The sequence below is a fragment of the Camellia sinensis genome, chromosome 13, assembly GCF_055761805.1.
Source record: "Camellia sinensis isolate YWXY chromosome 13, ASM5576180v1, whole genome shotgun sequence".
NCBI lineage: Eukaryota > Viridiplantae > Streptophyta > Magnoliopsida > Ericales > Theaceae > Camellia > Camellia sinensis.
The window spans coordinates 105,184,383-105,202,358 of record NC_138973.1 but is presented as its reverse complement, the minus strand read 5'-3'; the positions used below and the strand labels follow the sequence as shown (position 1 = coordinate 105,202,358).

General features: G+C 33.3%; 3 protein-coding genes across 3 annotated transcripts; all 3 read right to left on the bottom strand.

Annotated features, from left to right (window-relative positions):
* Positions 1 to 217: 217 nt before the first annotated feature.
* On the bottom strand, positions 218 to 4,952 carry LOC114262502 (uncharacterized). Its single transcript, XM_028202861.2, has 4 exons — positions 4,377 to 4,952; positions 2,171 to 3,871; positions 1,805 to 1,949; positions 218 to 1,342 (listed from the first exon to the last, which is right to left on the bottom strand). The coding sequence occupies exons 2-4, from the start codon at positions 3,866 to 3,868 to the stop codon at positions 726 to 728; spliced, it is 2,460 nt and encodes an 819-aa protein (XP_028058662.2). The 5' UTR covers positions 3,869 to 3,871; positions 4,377 to 4,952; the 3' UTR covers positions 218 to 725.
* An 8,266-nt stretch (positions 4,953 to 13,218) lies between these two features.
* Positions 13,219 to 14,597, bottom strand: LOC145805942 (uncharacterized). The gene is made up of 5 exons (XM_082901429.1): positions 14,292 to 14,597; positions 14,112 to 14,196; positions 13,934 to 14,023; positions 13,559 to 13,810; positions 13,219 to 13,443 (listed from the first exon to the last, which is right to left on the bottom strand). Exons 1-5 carry the CDS (start codon positions 14,573 to 14,575, stop codon positions 13,300 to 13,302), a joined length of 855 nt encoding a protein of 284 aa, XP_082757555.1. The 5' UTR covers positions 14,576 to 14,597; the 3' UTR covers positions 13,219 to 13,299.
* Positions 14,598 to 14,670: 73 nt separating this feature from the next.
* Positions 14,671 to 17,516, bottom strand: LOC145805603 (uncharacterized). The gene is made up of 4 exons (XM_082900768.1): positions 16,627 to 17,516; positions 16,397 to 16,537; positions 15,537 to 15,759; positions 14,671 to 14,741 (listed from the first exon to the last, which is right to left on the bottom strand). Exons 1-4 carry the CDS (start codon positions 17,347 to 17,349, stop codon positions 14,671 to 14,673), a joined length of 1,158 nt encoding a protein of 385 aa, XP_082756894.1. The 5' UTR covers positions 17,350 to 17,516.
* Positions 17,517 to 17,976: the final 460 nt, after the last annotated feature.

Sequence of the window (17,976 nt, the reverse complement as noted above, 5' to 3'; positions counted from 1 at the left end):
ACGATCAATAACTAAATTCTATGTCCTCTCAAAAAAAAAAAAAAACTAAATTCTATGAACTAAATAATCAATAAATTCAATCCTATCAATTCAAAAGAAGTGTCCCACGATGAGGAGTAATAAGCAACTAAATAAATCTCATAATAAGAAATGAATTATCAATTGATTCAATTCTTTCCTTGATCTATCAAGTAAAAGTGTACAAGAATAATCAAAATAACAAAATAGAGAACTTTTAAAATTTTAAAAAAGCAAAAAGTTTTACATAATTTAAAGAGAGCCACTATTATAATTTTATAAAGGATACATAATACATAATTTTTAGCTATATGGGTACCAGTTTAAATATTGAAAGTTTAGGGGCACGTGAACCCAACCCCCCACACCCCCAAAAGCCTTTGGTGGCTCTGCCCCTGCTTGAGACCCTCAATTTTCTTATCTTGAAAGAGGCCTCTTCTTGAATCTAGATTGTACTGATGAGAAGGATTTCGATGTGCAAAAACTGAATAAGGATAAAATCCTCAAGGTCCAAGCTAAAATTTTGTTACCCTATCTTCTTGTACTAATTATTATGCTATCCTCACTTGCAAAAATATTATTACCGGCCTTAGCTAGAACTGCCAAAAGCAAGACTCTCCCTCCGATGTACCAAAAATGCAAAAAAAAGAAAAAGAAAATAGCATTACCAGCCTCTAAAACCCAAACATCTAAACATGATTGAAATGCTAAAGAACACAATCAGCAAACAAATCCTCTATCAACTCCTTGAAAAGTAGCTTCTCTATGTCACCCACAACTTGCTCCACTTCATCCACAGTGAAGTCATGCCTCCAACCCAAATCCCATGCCCCGCTCATCACTCCCTTGCTTTCAAGATCCAGAACAAGTTTCTCGCCGGCATGCTTACTATAGCTTCTCAAATTCTCAATTCCATCACGCACTTCCTCGACCAGTTTGGCTAGCGAGATGGAGATCTTTGAGCTCCTCAAAGAAGCAAGTAACAATGGATGTTTGGTTTGTGAACATCTAAGGCTTTTATGTTGCACAAGTTCCTTTGCACAGTCCACCAAGAATCTAGCATCGGCTATCCCAGAATCATTTGAACTAGTTTTCTGTAAAACTATCGCATGTTTGTCATTGATATTAAAGTGCTCCTCCGCATAACTGAGGAACAATGGACTGCTCAAAAGCAAATCTTCGACATTAGCTTCTGTTCTGAAGCATTTCTTCTCAGTACTATTGATGCAATGGTTAGCTTCTTCAGATGATTTGGTGAAGCTTTCATGTTGGGTAGTCTGTGGTATAACATTGCAGATAGAATTCTGGTTGCTATCATACTGGTCTGCAATTAAAAAGACATGAAAAGCCCCATAAAAATCAATACAATTGAACTGCGTATTGCAAATGCAAGTACCTCTATATGCACCCTAAGGTAGAGTAATGACTCGCCCTATATGTGTGTATATTTTCAATCCAGTTATAGATATAGAATCCCCATATGCAGACATTAAAATAGCAGTACCCTTTTCCATTTTTCTTTTTCCTGTACTTGTGGGAACGCTATGCAAAGAAATGATATAAGTTACGTCCAACAGCTAGTGACGGGTCAGGCGGGCATAGAACTTTGAACCATAATTGTAATATAGTTTTCTTGCCCTGAAGACACTCGGATAAGAGAAAGTCCTCCTCCATGAATTAGTACCTTTTATACTTATAGAATGCGTACGTGTATGCGAGAGCAGAGAATTCACTTCATTACCAATTCTCATAATTTAAAAAATTCAAATCTAAGAATGTGCCATACCTTTACTCTGAAATTCAGAGGAATCTGTCCTTTCTTTAGGAAGGAGTTGATCCGCAGTTGTAGTGCCAGTTCTTGTCATATCGGATTCATTTTCACAACTAAGGCCAATTGACTTGTCACCATACTTGCATCCCACATTTTCAACCTGCATTGTCATATAATGTTTCAATCTTCACAATAAAATTTTATTTATTTGGTGATGATTCTAAGGCTGTCTCGTTAGTTTCAACATTGCATTGCCTACTTTGTTATTGTCTTTAAAAAATATATTTAAACAACAGTATATGCATATAAAAATCAGAGAACAAACAGAAGTTTCTAAAAGAAATAATATTAAGACTGTAAAAATTGAATGCTAGGACTCACAACAGAATTAGCTGCCAAGGGCTCCTTGCTTGGCTTCTCATTATTCAGATTCTTTTCCCGATCACCACGATTACACGATATGGCTGGTGTTGTATGTTTTGAATTGCCGCTTGAGGAGGTGGATTTTTGCTGGGAAATACAGCTCTTTGCAATGATTGACCCCGTCTCAGGTTTTCTTTGTTTTGTGGAGGTCACTTTGGTTTCATCATGGGACTTAGAAACAGCTTTGGATTTCACTTTCTCCATTTCTTCTGGTTTCTTTGCTCGCAGTGCCACCTTCTGTATCCTATCAACTTTCTTCCCAATCACTTTCTTTTTCTCTTGCTGATTTGAAGGCAGTACGAAAGCTTTCAACTCATTAGAAGACAGCTTGTCATTGGTCTGGACTACTTTCTCTTCTGCTTTTGCTTGTATCCCTTTAGAATTTTTTACCCCTTCCCGGCCAAGCCTTTTGATTGGAGTTTCTTCACCTCTGTGTCTTCTAGACAAATTACCGGTACTAAAACCTTCTTCACAATGGCCTGTGGCTAGGGCTTGAAGTTCTTGCATTTTCAATTCCCCAAGCACCTTCTTGCTGTCGAGGGCTCCCATACCGTGAAGAAACTTTTGCAGGCGAGTCTCTTCCACCTCCACACTTGAAAATTGCAAAGGTTTTATTATTACAATAGGTGGGGCATCTTCAGTATACCTCTTTTTGGAGTTGGATGCATCAGAACGATGCGATTGAAGCCCAAACCCTTCGTCAGAATTGCCATTCACAAGCCCTTCAAATTGCATGTTTTCAAATCTTTTGACTATTTCTTTCAGTTTCTTCTGTTCTGTATCTACCTTATAATCAGCAGAATGAGATTTCCTCGCCTTTGGCATGTCAATTTCAAACATAGGCCTTCTCTGAAAGGAAATCATTTTACTCTCCAACTTTTTCTGGGGACAAATCTGCACGGTTTCTGAGGGAATTTCTTCCAAACCCATAAGCTTGGCAATCAAATTCGAGCCTTTTGACTTGTGAGGAGCATTTGATGAGAGTGAACTATCAGAAGAGGCAAAGCCTTGGAAGGACTGGCTTGAGCTAGTGGAGGCAATATCAGTACCCGAGTCCAGTGTTCTTTTATCACAGTAAGCCTTTTTTTCAGTGCAACTGGGCAGCAAAAGATTTTGCCTAGCAAGGCCGTCTCTGATCACAGTCCTAAGCTCCTCAAAACAATCCCTCGAACACCCATCAGCAGAAAATCCCGGTTTCTCAAATCCCATTTGGGAATTATGATCTTGGAAGTGATGGGATTTTGTTCTTTCAATCCCCACTTCACCAATTCTGTCTCCCCTAGATTTTTCATTTCGATTTTCCCACAACTTATCTTGTAGTTTTCCAAGCATGATCAAAGACTCTTGCAAATCAAGAGCTCCTTTCAACAAATCTTTCGCAATTTCTGTAGAATGCCCATCAATTGTCATCCCCACAGACCATGGGTTATCTGAATCTTCTTCTCTGACATTTTTCGAGCCCATCTTCATTGATTCTTCTTTGAATGCAGAAGAGGAATTCAAATTCCTAGGATTTCTTCGATTTTTTCCTTTTTCATCTGATCTGTTAGGATTGGTTTTGGATTTTCTGATTGTTTTACATTCAATTACGCCTTTTGGATCATCACATATGACAAATGATCTGTACACAGCCGATCTCAGACCGTCTTGAGGCATATTCTATGGTAGAAAATTCCATTGAAAAAGTCAGATTCTGCTAATGCAACACAAACCAAGTCCAAAGATCTAACTAAATTTTGCATAAAATACTAACAAAATTATGTATATTTTAATGATTTTCGAAGATGGACTGTAAACAGACAAATACAACTTTTGTTGCTAAGCTTTCTGTCACTGAAAGCACAAGCAAAATAAAACATCATTTAAAAATACTTAAAACATCAATCTGACCCAGTGCACGAAACTCTTGCTAAAAAGATCATTCCCCTGTTGAAAATTTAAACAATGCTCAAGGTCTAAGTTCTCATTAATTTATATCAATTTTCAAGAAACCAACAAAATGGAGAGAGAGAGAGAGAGGGAGAGAGAGAGAGGGAGAGAGGGCAATGCTATGGTAAATTTTTGCAAGTGATGGATCTAAATATGTAAGAATTCAAACAGTGAACATAAACAGCACAAAGAAAGCAACAACATCAAATTTTCATGAGAATTTCAAGTATGATACCTGAATCCCTGTGTAGTTTCTCTGCTAACAAACAGCTTCTCTCAGCACTGATCAGCCTAATTCTCTCTCAATTAGCCTCTATTTAAAACCCAAATCACAGAAAAGCCAAGAAACCAAGAAAATCCAAGAGACCCAGATGAGAAAATGAATGCAAAACAATTCAAAACCAAGAATTGACCAAAACCCATTAACAGTTGCAGAGATAGAGAGAGACCTCAGATCCACCAGAAAAAAAAAAGAAAAGAAAAAAAGAAGAGCAAAATAGCAAAACTATTTTGAAGAACAAAGAAAGAGTTGGGCTGGTTTGATTTGTTTGTTTAATGATAAAATGGTGTGATGGGTACAAAATGGAATGGTTTGAATAATGAGTAGTATTTTATGATGGGTGTGGTGTGGGTGATGATTAACGGGTGCAATTGATTGTTGTCGTATTTGGGGTTGCAGATTACCAAACAGAGCAAATCTGTAAAACAGATTGAAGAGGAAAGGTGGGATCACAATTTAGAAAGAGATGTTGTGTGCAGTTGGGATGAAAACTACAATGAAAAAGACCATGAACAATAGAATAAACTAAATGGATATATATATATATATATTAGTGGTGGCACATAATGCAGGTGTAATTTACTTATAAAAATAAATAATAAAAAAATTAATGTTATAATATGTATATTATTTAAATGGTTAGAATGTTCTTAATGAAATATAAGGTTTTGAGTTTAAATTTTGTTCACGCTTTTAATAATATTTTTTTATTTTTAAGATAGAAAAATTATCACGTGATAGAAGTAGAAGTAGGGATGGCAATGGATAACCTACCCTGTGGGTATCCATGGAGACCCAACCCAAATACATGGGTTTTCCCCTCTTTTTCTTATCCATTGGGTAGGGTAGGTGATATTCTTTAAATATCCACAGGGGATGGGTTGGGGATGGATACCCACTAATTTCCCCATATGCTTTTTTTTTTTTTTTTTTAAGATTCACAACTAAAACTAAATATACATTCAATCTTTTTTCTTTTTTTTATTTATTTATTTTTTCAGGTTCACAACCATTTTTTTTTTTTTTTTTTTTTTTTTTTTTTTTTTTTTAAGATCCACAACCAAAGCTAAATATACCTCCAATATTTTTTTATTTTATTTTTAAGGTTCACAACCATTTTTTTTTAATTTTTAAGATTCACAACAAAAGCTAAATATACATTTAATTTTTTTCTTTTTTTTAATTTTTTTTAAGGTTCACAACCAATTTTTTTTTTTTTTTTAAGATTCACAACCAAAGCTAAATATATATTTAATTTCTTTTTTCTTTTTTTTTTAAATTTTTTTTTTAAGGTTCACAACCATTTTTTTTTTTTTTTTTTAAGATTCACAACCAAAGCTATACATTCAATCTTATTTTATTTTATTTGGCTCAACAATAAAATCAAATACACATTAATTAACATTGTCACATTATTCTTGTCAAATTTTATGCATATCTAGAATTTTTTAAATTTATTTAAAAAAAATTAAGGACATTGTCTAGTGTAGGTTTCGGTTTGCTTTTCTATGTTATTTTATTTTGTTGTGTATTGTAATTTTCAAAATGGTTTGCTTGTTCTGAAATTTCAATTAACGAGTATGAATCTATTTGTTTTATGTTATCACACAATTTATACAACATATATATATATATATATATATGAATGTATTTGAAAATAAGGAAATTGTAGAGAATCAAAACAAGCATGACTTGTGATTGGTTAGAAATGATGGGTACATAGATTTATTTGCTAGAAAAACAAAAAGGGGATACAAAGTCATACTAAATAATTTTTTTTAAATTAAAAGAATTTTTCTTAGTTATGAACAGATTTAACTGAAATCAGCTTGTTTCCCAATGTTATGCTTCATTTATTTAGATAGAAAATATTTTTTAATGAAAAATATTTTTTATAAAAAAAATTCAAAATATATTTTTTTATATTTGGTGGTGGTGGTGATGGAACGAAGGTGAAAGTAGAAATTGTTACATAGTGGTGGGGTGATGGCGGCAGTGATGATGGTAGTGGCTATGGTGATGGTAGTGTGACAGTGAAAGTGAGAATAGTGGTGATGGTGTTGTGAAATTAGTAAAAATTTAATTGAAAAAATATTTTTTGTTTTTTAAAAGTAACAAACAACAAAATTCGTGGGGGACTAAAGGAAGAAGATGGAGGATGGATTGGGTGTGGTAATGCATAGATATCTTAAAATAAGTGATTCAGATTTGTTAAAGGTATAATTAGATTTTGGATAAATTAAAATGAATTGTTCAAATTTGCTAAGAGAAAGATGGTTTAATGTCTAAATTGTCTGTGGCTAACAATTCCTTATTTATGCCCTGATGCAATTTAATATGAGTCTTATAACACTTTCTTCAAACAAACTTTTTGATTTTCTCAAAATTATATATTTGATTATTATAAAACAAACTTTTTAATTAATTAATTAATGTGTATTTGATTTTGTTGTTGAACCAAATAAAATAAAATAAGATTGAATGTATATTTAGCTTGTTGTGAACCTTAAAAAAATAAAAAATAAAATAAAAAAATAAGTTGTTAACATTAAATATATTAAAAAAGAAAGAAAAAAGATTGAAGGTATATTTAGCTAAAACCTTTATAAAAAAAAGACAAAAGAAAAACAAGAAGGTTGTTAACATTAAATATATTAAAAAAGAAAGAAAAAAGATTGAAGGTATATTTAACTTTTGTTGTGAACCTTAAATTAAAAAAAAAAAAAAAAAAAAAATTTGTTAACATTAAATATATTAAAAAAGAAAGAAAAAAGATTGAAGGTATATTTAACTTTTGTTGTGAACCTTAAAAAAAAAATAAAAAAATAAATAAATAAATAAAAATTGTTAACATTAAATATATTAAAAAAAAAAGATTGAAGGTATATTTAACTTTTGTTGTGAACCTTAAAAAAAATAAAAATAAAATAAAAAATTGTTAACATTAAATATATTTAAAAAGAAAGAAAAAAGATTGAAGGTATATTTAGTTTTTGTTGTGAACCTTAAAAAAAAAAAAAAAAAAGAAAAAAAAAAGTGGTTGTTAACATTAAATATAAAAATTAAAAATGGGGATTAAAGTGGGTTGGAGAAAATCCATACCCATTAAAAAATGGGGAGGGTGGTACCCATGGGGAATGGGGAATGGGGAATGGGGAAAATATATTATAGGGGAATGAGGATGGGGAATTAATATCCACCCCATTACCCCCCATTGCCATTCCTAAGTAGAAGCCACCACACTATTTAATATCAAGTCACGTGCTCACATATATAATAATATAGATATATAAAAATATAAATTAGGTTAAATTATAAAGACAGATACACCTCTGTCTTCACATTTACTTAAAATTATATCACTTCTCTTAAAATTTTTAATTTTATAATAAATGGTATATTTTATTAATAAATTATTAGTTAATTAATATTTTTTAATAATATTAAAATTTTATTTTAATTAATAATTTACATAATTTTATTATTTTATAGAAAAGTAGTTAAAAATTTTATTTTTTTAATTAATTTTATTAAATAAAAAATTTTAATAATGAGATATTTATAATTTTTAAAAGGGAAAATTGGCCTAAGGTCCCTCCTTTACTTTTGATATGAGGAGAGGTCCTTTATAATATGTTTTGATGGCTAAGGTCCCTCAAATTTATTTTAGGTTATAAAGTACCTAAATTACCCTTCCTTTATAACATAAATTTGTTTGAATATTATATGGTTGACTTAACTGATACATTTTGGAAACCGAATTTGAAGGGGAGATTTTGTCGGAGTTTTCGTCGGAGATTTCAGTGGAGATTTTATGGTGGAGATTTCGTCGGAGATTTCAGTGGAGTTGACGAGAAAGATTGCTACGATCGTGTAGATTTTGTTGGAGATTTCGTCGGAGATTTCAGTGGTGTGATAGTGTATTGATCGCGTAGATTTTCAGTGGAGTTGAATCAGGTTTGTTTTCGATGGAGATAGCACATGCATTTTGATATTTGTTTTGAATTTTTGTGTAGAGAGAGGCCAACTTGATAGAGTTGATTTTTATTTTTAGAATTAATTTTTTATTATTTGTTTTTTAATCAATTTGAAAGAGTGTTGACAGTGTGTTGATCGCGTAGGTTTTTGAGTTGAGTTGAATTAGGTTTGTTTTCGATTTAGATTCCAAATGTATTTTGATTTTTGTTTAGAGAGAGGCTAGCTTGATAGAGTTGATTTTTATTTTTGGAATTAATTTTTCATTCTTTGTTTTTTTGATCAATTTCAGATAGTGTTGACAGTGTAGGTGATTTTGATGTTTAGAGTTCATTTTTGGTGCTCTGTTTTTTATCAACATGCTGATGAATTATAGTTGTGTTCTATGTTTTTTCAAACCAGAGAAATTTCATTTTCTGCACTATTGTTTGTGTAGTCCAGAGGAAATTATAAGTGGATATGGACATATTATTAGAAGTTTGTAATGGAGATAGAATATGAGAAAGTGAATGTAAGTTCATAAATTTCTCTATACTTGTATTTGTAGTTCAGCGAAAATTGTAAGTTTGTTACTCACTTTCAGTTTGTAGTTCAGAGAAAAGTATTTCTCTGGACTTCTATTCTATGTGATTTTTTTTCTATAATTGTGTTTAATTGTTAGCAGTAAATTTCTCTGTGATTCATTAAGTTTCTATGATTTTGTTTTTTATCATCTTGAAGGTGAATATTAGTTTGTAGATGTCTTTGGAGTTTTATTTTAAGTTCAGAGAAAATTATAATTTTTAGAAATTTCTCTGTACATTTATGTTGTTATTGTGAAGTGTTTCTGTGATTTTTTTTGTTGTTTTTTGTTTCAGTTTCAATGGACAGTGCAGTGTTGTTGTTGTGCAAATATGGGAATGATACTATTGTCATTAATGTTTCATGCGAATTGAATTTTGAGGAATTGGTTGGCATTTTGTGTAAAACATGGGAGAATTTGAAACCTGAGACTATGTGTATTTCATATTCTATTTTGGGCCATCCGAATTTTATGGTTCGAAATAATATTGATTTTCTGAATATGTTGAGGGTTGTTTGTGCACGCGGTGTTGATATAGTTGATGTTTCAGTTAGTAGATGTAGTACTTCTGATGAAGATGATGAAGTGGGGTCTAATTGGGTAGATGTTGTGGATGGTGAGCGTGATAGGCTGGTGGATGTTGAAAGGAATTCACTCTCTAAGTTTTGTTTTCACCAAGAAAAGGTGTTATTGTCGGCTAGTTGGCGGAATAATATTACGAGTGTTGGACAAAAGTTTGAGGGTGGTGTCGTTGAGTTCCGTATTTTTTTATGCAAGTATGCTATTGAGGTTGGTTTTCAGTTTACGTATGTTAAAAATGACAAGCTGAGGGTTACGGCAGAATGTGCATATAAGGAATCAAGGGGATGTATGTGGCGTGTACATGCTTCTGTTGAAAAAACAAATGGGTTCTTCTACATAAGGACTTTGAACAATGAACATACGTGTGGTGTGGCGGTTCGTACGAGTAAACATTCGAGGATGACTTCCAGCTTGGTTTCTGGGCTGATACTTGAAGAGGTAAGTGCAAAACCTTTAACTCGTCCAGTGGATGTTGTGAAAGAAATGAAAGACAAGTATGGGGTCTCAATTAGTTATAACTGTGGTTGGTTGAGTGTTGAGAAAGCAAAATGTAGTACATATAGGGATTTTTGTTTGTCATTTGATCAATTACGGTGGTATTTTGATGAGGCATTGAAGAACAATCCAGGGAGTCGTTTTGAGTTAGATTTTGAAGATAACAAGCGTTTCAAAAGAGTGTTTGTGGCTTTTCATGCATGCATTGCTGGTTTCAAATATTGTCGGTCATTGCTTTTTCTTGATGGAACATTTTTGAAAGGACGATACAAAGGAGTAATGCTTGCTGCAACGGGGAAAGATGAGAATGAAGGTAATTGTAAATATATCTATTTTTATCTAAGTATGTGAATTTTCTATACATGTAGGAATTGAGTGAATGTGAATTTTCTCTGGTTTTGGCCACTGTGTGGATTTTCTATTGTTGTGGCCACTGTGAGAATTTTCAATGGATTTTTGTCAGTGTATGAATTTTCTCTGGATGTTGTCATTGTGTGAATTGTATCTGTAGGTGGTCACTAAGTGAATTTTCTCTATATATTATGATTGTGTGAATTTTCTCTGTAGCTGGTCACTAAGTCAATTTTCTCTGGATGTTGCCAATGTGTGAATTTTCTCTGGATGTTGGCAGTGTCAAACTTCTCTGGTTATTTTATTGTTCTATTTTTCTCTGTTGTTTTGTAGGTGGTCACTAAGTGAATTTTCTCTGTATATTATGATTGTGTGAATTTTCTCTGTAGCTGGTCACTTATTCAATTTTCTCTGGATGTTGCAAATGTGTGAATTTTCTCTGGATGTTGGCAGTGTCAAACTTCTCTGGTTGTTTATTGTTCTATTTTTCTCTGCATGTGTGTACCTAATATGCTTGTTCCTATTTGTTTTGTAGGTTTTTTTCCTGTAGCTTTTGTTGTTGTTGATGCTGAGAATAAAGACAATTGGTGTTGGTTTCTTGAACATTTATATGGAGTATTAGGATCAGAAAGGGTGATAAGTTTCATATCAGATCGACATTGTGGAATTGTGGAGGGAATTGCTAGGTTTTTCCCGAACTGCTTTCATGGATTTTGTCTGGAACATCTAAAGAGAAATTTGAGGGATAAGTTGTCATGTGGAAACACAAATTTGGTTAGGGAGACGATTGTGTCCAAGTTTTCAGAATGTGCATATGCTCCAACAAAGGCATCATTTCATTTCAAGTTAAATGAGTTAAAAAGTGAGGGAGGAGACATTGTGAGTGTTTTCTTGAGAAGTTTACCATATGAAAATTGGAGTGATGCATATTTTGCAGGGAAACGTTATGGTGAGATGTATTCAAATGTTGCTGAGTCATTCAATTCATGGATACAAGAAGCTCGGCACTTGCCAATAACAAATTTGGTGGACATGATACGGTTGCAAATCATGAATATGAGGTCTGATAGGAGGCTGCTCTCTAGTAAATGGAATAAAATTTTGTGTCCTCGTATGGATAGTGTGTTGGAGAAGTCTTTTTTGGACGGGAGGACATGGAATGTGAGTTTATCATCTGATAATGTCTTTGAAGTGCATTGTTTTCCTTCGGTTATGGTTGATCTTGGGTTGAGAACTTGTTCATGTCGAAAATGGGAAATAAATGGGTATCCATGTCAACATGCTGTTGCTGCAATTTTTAGGAGTGGAAAGAATTTGAATTCATTTGTTGAACTATTTTTTCATGCTGATATGTATCGTCAAGCATACTCCTTTTCGATTGGCCCAGTTCCAACTGTTGAAAAATCTGTGTGTAGCATTAAAGATGTTATGATTTTACCTCCATTGAGCAAGAGACCTGCTGGGAGGCCGAAGAAGAACTGAATTGCTTCTACTGAAGAGTTTAAAAGGGTGATTAAGTGTAGTCGTTGTGAGAGTATCGGTCACCATAATAAGAGGACATGCAAGGAACCTTTGGTAAATAGTTGAGGATTATACATTTTATTGATGGAATAATACATTTGATGATTACTTTGTGTATTTTGTTTTGTGAAATTTATTTTTTGGACAGTGTATATAATAATATCAATCAAATTCATCCAGAGAAATTTTTCAATATCAGTTAAAGTGTGTTTGTTGATATATACTATAGGCAGTGGGTTTGTAGTACCTGTCAAATTCATCCAGAGAAATTTTCCTATGGCAGAGAAAATTCTGTGTGTTGTGTTTTGAAGCTTCATATTCATCCACATAAATTTGACAATGGCAGACTAAAGTACTGTGTGGATTGTGTTTTTTCAATTTGATAATTGTTTTGTACTAACACAGTGCATTAGAGATTGAATGATCATATAGGCACCTTCTTTGGTGAGATATGAGTTAAATTTATCTGTAAATTTCTGGTAGCTTCATATCAGTCATTTCAAGAAATGTGCACAGCAGACAGAGCATTCAAAAAATTATTCTACAACCAAGAAACAAAATCAAGCTCTTTTGGAATTTCTCTGAGTTGAGAATTTCTCTGGACCAGGGAAGAATTTCTCTGGACTCACTTGAACTCAGAAATTTGTGTCAAAGCCAGAGAAATTTTCATCCAGAGAAATTTTTCACCATCAGAGAAAACTATATGGGCATTGTGTTCTGAAATTTGAAATTCATGCAATGAAATTTTCCAGTGGCAGATAAAATTACTGTGTGCTTTGTGTTTTGTTGAGTTTGATGATTGTTTTGTACCAACACAAAGTTTTACAGATTAAATGATCATATAGGCATCCCCTTGGGACGATACAAGTTAAATTTCTCTGTGAATTTCTGGTAGTTTATACCAGAGAAATTTCTGCAGACAATTTTCTCTGGCAGACAATTGTTGAAATTTACATTAGTCGAAATAAAAAAAAAAAATGAAATTTAGATTAGTCAAGAAAGGATATATACATATACGTCAAGGATCATCATTCCTTCAATGTATCAACAAGAAAGGATATATACATATATGTGAGACAATTTTCTCTGTGTGGGTATGTATATTGTCTTCCTTTCACTAGTTTCACTATTACATTTGTGGTTCTTCTGGAGGTATTTCAATTGGTTCAGTCCATGACCGGCCAACTTCGGTCACAAATCTCTCTATGAGTTCTGCCCTCATCAACCTTATCTCTTGTGTGGACAATTTGGATTTGATAGGTTCATGCTTGCTATATTGTTTCATTATATAGCAGACAAAGAGGTCACAATCCAGACTGCATACAAATTATAGGTATGGTTAGTTTTAAGAAACATGCAACTGAAATTATCTTATTTATAGATGTATGAAACTTACGAATCGCTTTCTTGTTGTGGAGCATTGTTGACATACTCAAAGTCATAACTTGTGTTTTGTGAGTTAATTAATTTGAAAGAGGGTTGTGATTGAGCGTCTCTTTCAAGACAAGCTTTCAAAAAATTCTCCACGTAATCTTGCTGCAAAAAAATAATTTTTATATAACAGAGAAATTTACGGACAAGTCAATGGGATTCTATGAAAATTATCATCACATAAAGATGATGATGGATCAGAGAAATTTGCACTCGTTACCAATTGTTTTGCATCTTTGACATATTTGTCTTCTGCATCATCCCTCCTTGGCCTCAGTGAGTTGTAAAACCTCCATAAATTGTCTTGTTTGTCCAGGACAAGCAAGGTCCAGTGATTTCCATGTGTGGACTTCTCATTACCTCCAGTATTTATTGGGAAATGGAGGAACCTATAGTTCCTCCATGCTATTTCAATATGCTTGTCAAATAAGGACACTCGAAAACTTTGATTTTCTGTCATGTTGATGAAATTCTGTGCTCAGAGAAAATCAAAAAATGGTTTTGTTAGTGACACAACTGACTTCAAGAAGTATATTAAGAAGAGAAAGTAGAAAGTAAATTCCAGAGAAAATCAAATAAAATAGTAGTAACATACTAAGCACATGGATGTGAAAAAAAATGAGGTTGGTTGTTGTTTCTCTCTGATTTGGTCAGCCAAAAGGATCTCTCCATAGCCATCAATGACCTGAAAAATATGATTTATAATTGTAATATTGTTTTATAAAGGCTGATGGAACATTGCAGAGAAATGTTGATGAAAGGGAAAGACTTACATTGTTGGCAATTTCTTTTTGCTTTATGAGGTTTCCAATGTCTTCAAAGGTAATGATATTCAACTCACTTGTCCAAATTAAAGCTCTACAAGATGACAAAGAAGGGATTGAATTGTTGTTAATGCAACATAAGTTTGTAATTTGTTGTTTGTTATGTTCTATTTTGTTTGTTGTACTTACTCAAGCCCAGACACATTTGATATGTGCTGCAAGATGTCTTTTATATGATCTTTTATCAATCTTGAAATGGGAAGAGTTTGTGGAAAGACCCAAGATTTTGTGATGTTTATAGGTTGAGGCAAGACGTATGCATCAGCATCAAGCACTTCTTTGTCCTTCGTACTTTGCTCAACTTGTTTTGTAGCTTGTTTTGAAGCTCTGGTCACTTTCGCAACTTTCGGATATTGGAATTCTGGATCATGCTGCTTTTCCTTCCTTTCTTTTGCCTTTAAATTTTTTATCATTGAGGTTGGATCTTTTTTGACTGTAGGCAGTGAAAATATTAGGAAAAGTGAAATTTCTCTGAAGCAACAGATGATATTTCAATATGTAAATTTATTTAATTCAATATTTTGCAGTTACCATAGAGTTTCTTCTTTTCTTTCGGTTGTTGTTTGTGTGGGATTTGCTCTTGTTGGGTTGTTGGTTGTTGTTCCAGTTGCATTCCAACTATACACAGTGAAAATCAAACAAGCCCCAAAAATAGAATAAGAAAATATACAGAGAAATGAAATGAGCAGTAGAAATATAACTAATGTGTTGAGAGAGATATAACTTCCAGAGAAAATTACCAATGACAGAGAAAATTATAATAAATAGAAATTTCTCTGAGTTATGATGGCACAAGGACATAACTTTTTGTGGCTCAAGATTTTCACTGACCTTGTGGTTGAAGTTGTGTTGGTGTTCGGTATGGTTGTGTTGCTAGTTGGAAAGATAGTTCTTGAACTTGTTCATGCAATTTGGCATTTTCAGTTTCAAGCTCCGAATTTGAACACCTCAACTGTTGAATTGTTTTTGCATCGTCTGCTTTTTCAACCTCCAACATCCTTAGTTTCATTCGGATTGTGCTTTCTTTTTCTTGAAGTTCTGAGTTATGTGATGTCAGGATTCTTATTGAAATATCCTTTTCAGCAAGTAATTCCATCCAATTTCTGTCTTCTTCTTTTTTAGATTGAGACAGTGCCTTCAGTCTTTGACGTAGATCAGCAATTTGGGCATCCTTTGATTCCTCAAATTCTTCAGGCTGATGCATTGTTGAGCCACAAATGCCATCATGTTGTTGGTCCATCTGCTCATTATTTTCTTCTTCATCACTTTCATCCTTGTTCTCTTCTTCTTGTTCATCTTCATCTTCATCTTCTTGTTCACTGTCTTCTTCTTTTTGTTCATTTTGTTCTTTGTCTTCTGGTTCTATTTCTTCACTTTCTTTGGTGGTTTCTTTTTCTGTGCTGCTTGCTTGATGTTCTTGTCCATTGCTGGCTTCGTATTCTTCTGTGTTGCCTTCTTTTTGTTCATTCCCTCTATCTTCAGATGGATCTTGTAATGTCTCATTGAATATGACAATTGCCTTTTTTAATTCTTTCTTCGTCTTTTTGCCAAGACAGAACTCCTCAGATGGGTTTTTGACTAGCTGCTTGTTATCAATCTGTAACAGGAGACTCTTTTATTAGAGAAATGTTACAAAATTCACTGAGAGAAAAAATTCAAATAAGGAAAATAAAATTCATCTAAATGATACTAATTGGAAACAAACTTCAGAGAAAATTGTATTGGGCCAGAGAAAATTAGAGATATGGAGTTAATTTTATGGGGCAGAGAAAATTATGAAACAGTGAAATAAGCAGTGTTTATAAGTTAATGTTTTACTATATTTGTGTCAGAGAAATTTGAATTCCAGTGAAAATTCATTAGAAGGGTAGAAATTAACAGTGTTTATCAAAGATGCAAGGCACACAAGTTATGGGCAGAGAAAATTACACACAAGGAGATAAAATTTGATGGGCCAGAGAAAATTATGTAACAAAGAACATAATTCAGATATTAGAGAAAATGAATCAGGGCATATAAGTTAATGTGTTACAATTGTGGTCAGAGAAATTTAGATGTCAGAGAAAATTGATTACAATGGCAGAAATAGACCAGTGGTTAACAAAAAAGAAAACAGAAATTGATATTTCAGAGAAAAGTAATCTTAATCAATCAATGCACAAGGAGGGAAACAAAGCAGTGGTCAGAGAAATTTTGAAATTTCACTGAGATTTCGGTAGCAATAGGAATCTAACCTGTCGAGGTGCAAGAGAGTGGACTGGTGTCTTCTGCAGCTGTTTCGTCAAGGTTTGAAGGTTCCACTTGGCACATCTTGGGAAGTCTGTTGTGTTACTGTCTTCTGAGTCAATGATAGTTGCATGTTCACATAGCCAATACTGTGATGAAAATGAAAGTAAATAAAATTTTGTAAACGCACAAATTTGTAAGTATGATAACTGTAAATTTGAATGGATATTATACTTACCAGCAATGCAATGACACACCCCGTAACTTTTTCTGGAGTTCTATGCAATGCCATGATAGAATCAATCAATGTTGATGTGATTGCTTCCGGCCAATCATACTGTTTCATTGATTCAAGAGGTTCCACATACTTTATAAAAACCCAACCTATTGAATTCCCACTTGTTGCAAAAAATAGGGTGAGACACAAGTACAATGTAACAATGATTGCTACATCTTTGAAGTCAGTTGGTTGCTTGCCTTTCATTGCTTTGACCAAGGCATTTTTAAGAACAGGACCAATGAGCCTTGTGTCCTTTTGGAATCTTCTCCTGAGGAATGCAGATTTTGGCTTTTTAGAGTATCTTAATGACATGGCTCCTTTACCTCCTTCCAAACCAAAAATCAAGGTCATGTCATTTGTTGTAAAGGTCAGGTTCTTCTTCCCAACTGTGAATGATTTTGTTTTTTCATTGTAACATTGGATTATGGCAACTACATCATCATCGGATTTCCTAGATTTCTTTGGATCCATCCTTCCAGTGGTTAGAGCTTGGATCAAATACCAGAATGGGGTCTTTTGAAGCTCTAGAAGATGTTTTGAACTGAATTTAAGTGTTTGAAAGAAGGAGACGACAGATGAGAGGTTGGATCGGAATTGAATGCTGTAGTGAGCTCTCTTTCTGTGGAGTTTAACAGGTTTTTTCCCCCTTGAGCTTGAGTCTTTTGAAGTTGGGGTACTCATCTAGATGCTAGTTGCTTCATCAGCTTGGACTTGTGTGTTTTGGGAAGGAGTTTGTGGTGTTTTAGTGCTGGTTTTTGATCTTAGATGATAAGAGGACTGAGAGAGTTGTTCTTGCTTCCTTGGTGTTTCTAGTGTTTTGCTGCTGGTTTTTGATCCTAGTCCATAAGAAGACTGAGACAGTTTCTTTTTTTTGCTTGGTATTTCCGGTGTTTCGCTGCCTTTACGTTTTGCCATTTCTAGACAATGATTAAAGCATAGAGATGTCAACATTAAATCCCAGAGAAAAATGGAAATGTCAGAGAAAATTACAGATAAGGGAGAAAATTGGATATGCCAGAGAAAATTACAGATAAGGGAAAATTACAGAAAATTTGACATGTCAGAGAAAATCAACACAGCATCATAAACATGGGAGAGAAATTTTCAATAATTGTTTAAATTATAGATAGAAGTAAAGATACCAGAGAAAATGAATGATAGAAAAAAGTAAACATGGCAAGTGAAAGAAAATTTGCATTCCACAATTAGCAATGATAAAATAAACAAAGTAATGTAAACATGGCACTGAGAAGTACACCATATTGAAATCAAGAATTGAACAAAATAAACATACCAGAGAAAAATGCA

Excerpts from the sequence above, each read along its gene's own strand:
- LOC114262502 (XM_028202861.2), bottom strand. The coding sequence starts at position 3,868 with ATGCCTCAAGACGGTCTGAGATCGGCTGTGTACAGATCATTTGTCATA. Across the intron at positions 1,950-2,170 it reads CCTTGGCAGCTAATTCTGTT|GTTGAAAATGTGGGATGCAA; the intron begins GTGAGTCCTAGC and ends ATGACAATGCAG. Across the intron at positions 1,343-1,804 it reads CTCTGAATTTCAGAGTAAAG|ACCAGTATGATAGCAACCAG; the intron begins GTATGGCACATT and ends TTTTAATTGCAG.
- LOC145805942 (XM_082901429.1), bottom strand. The coding sequence starts at position 14,575 with ATGATAAAAAATTTAAAGGCAAAAGAAAGGAAGGAAAAGCAGCATGAT. Across the intron at positions 14,024-14,111 it reads AAAAAGAAATTGCCAACAAT|GTCATTGATGGCTATGGAGA; the intron begins GTAAGTCTTTCC and ends CATATTTTTCAG. Across the intron at positions 13,811-13,933 it reads TTTTCACATCCATGTGCTTA|AATTTCATCAACATGACAGA; the intron begins GTATGTTACTAC and ends CTCTGAGCACAG.
- LOC145805603 (XM_082900768.1), bottom strand. The coding sequence starts at position 17,349 with ATGAGTACCCCAACTTCAAAAGACTCAAGCTCAAGGGGGAAAAAACCT. Across the intron at positions 16,538-16,626 it reads GGTGTGTCATTGCATTGCTG|TATTGGCTATGTGAACATGC; the intron begins GTAAGTATAATA and ends TTTTCATCACAG. Across the intron at positions 15,760-16,396 it reads ACTCTCTTGCACCTCGACAG|ATTGATAACAAGCAGCTAGT; the intron begins GTTAGATTCCTA and ends CTCCTGTTACAG.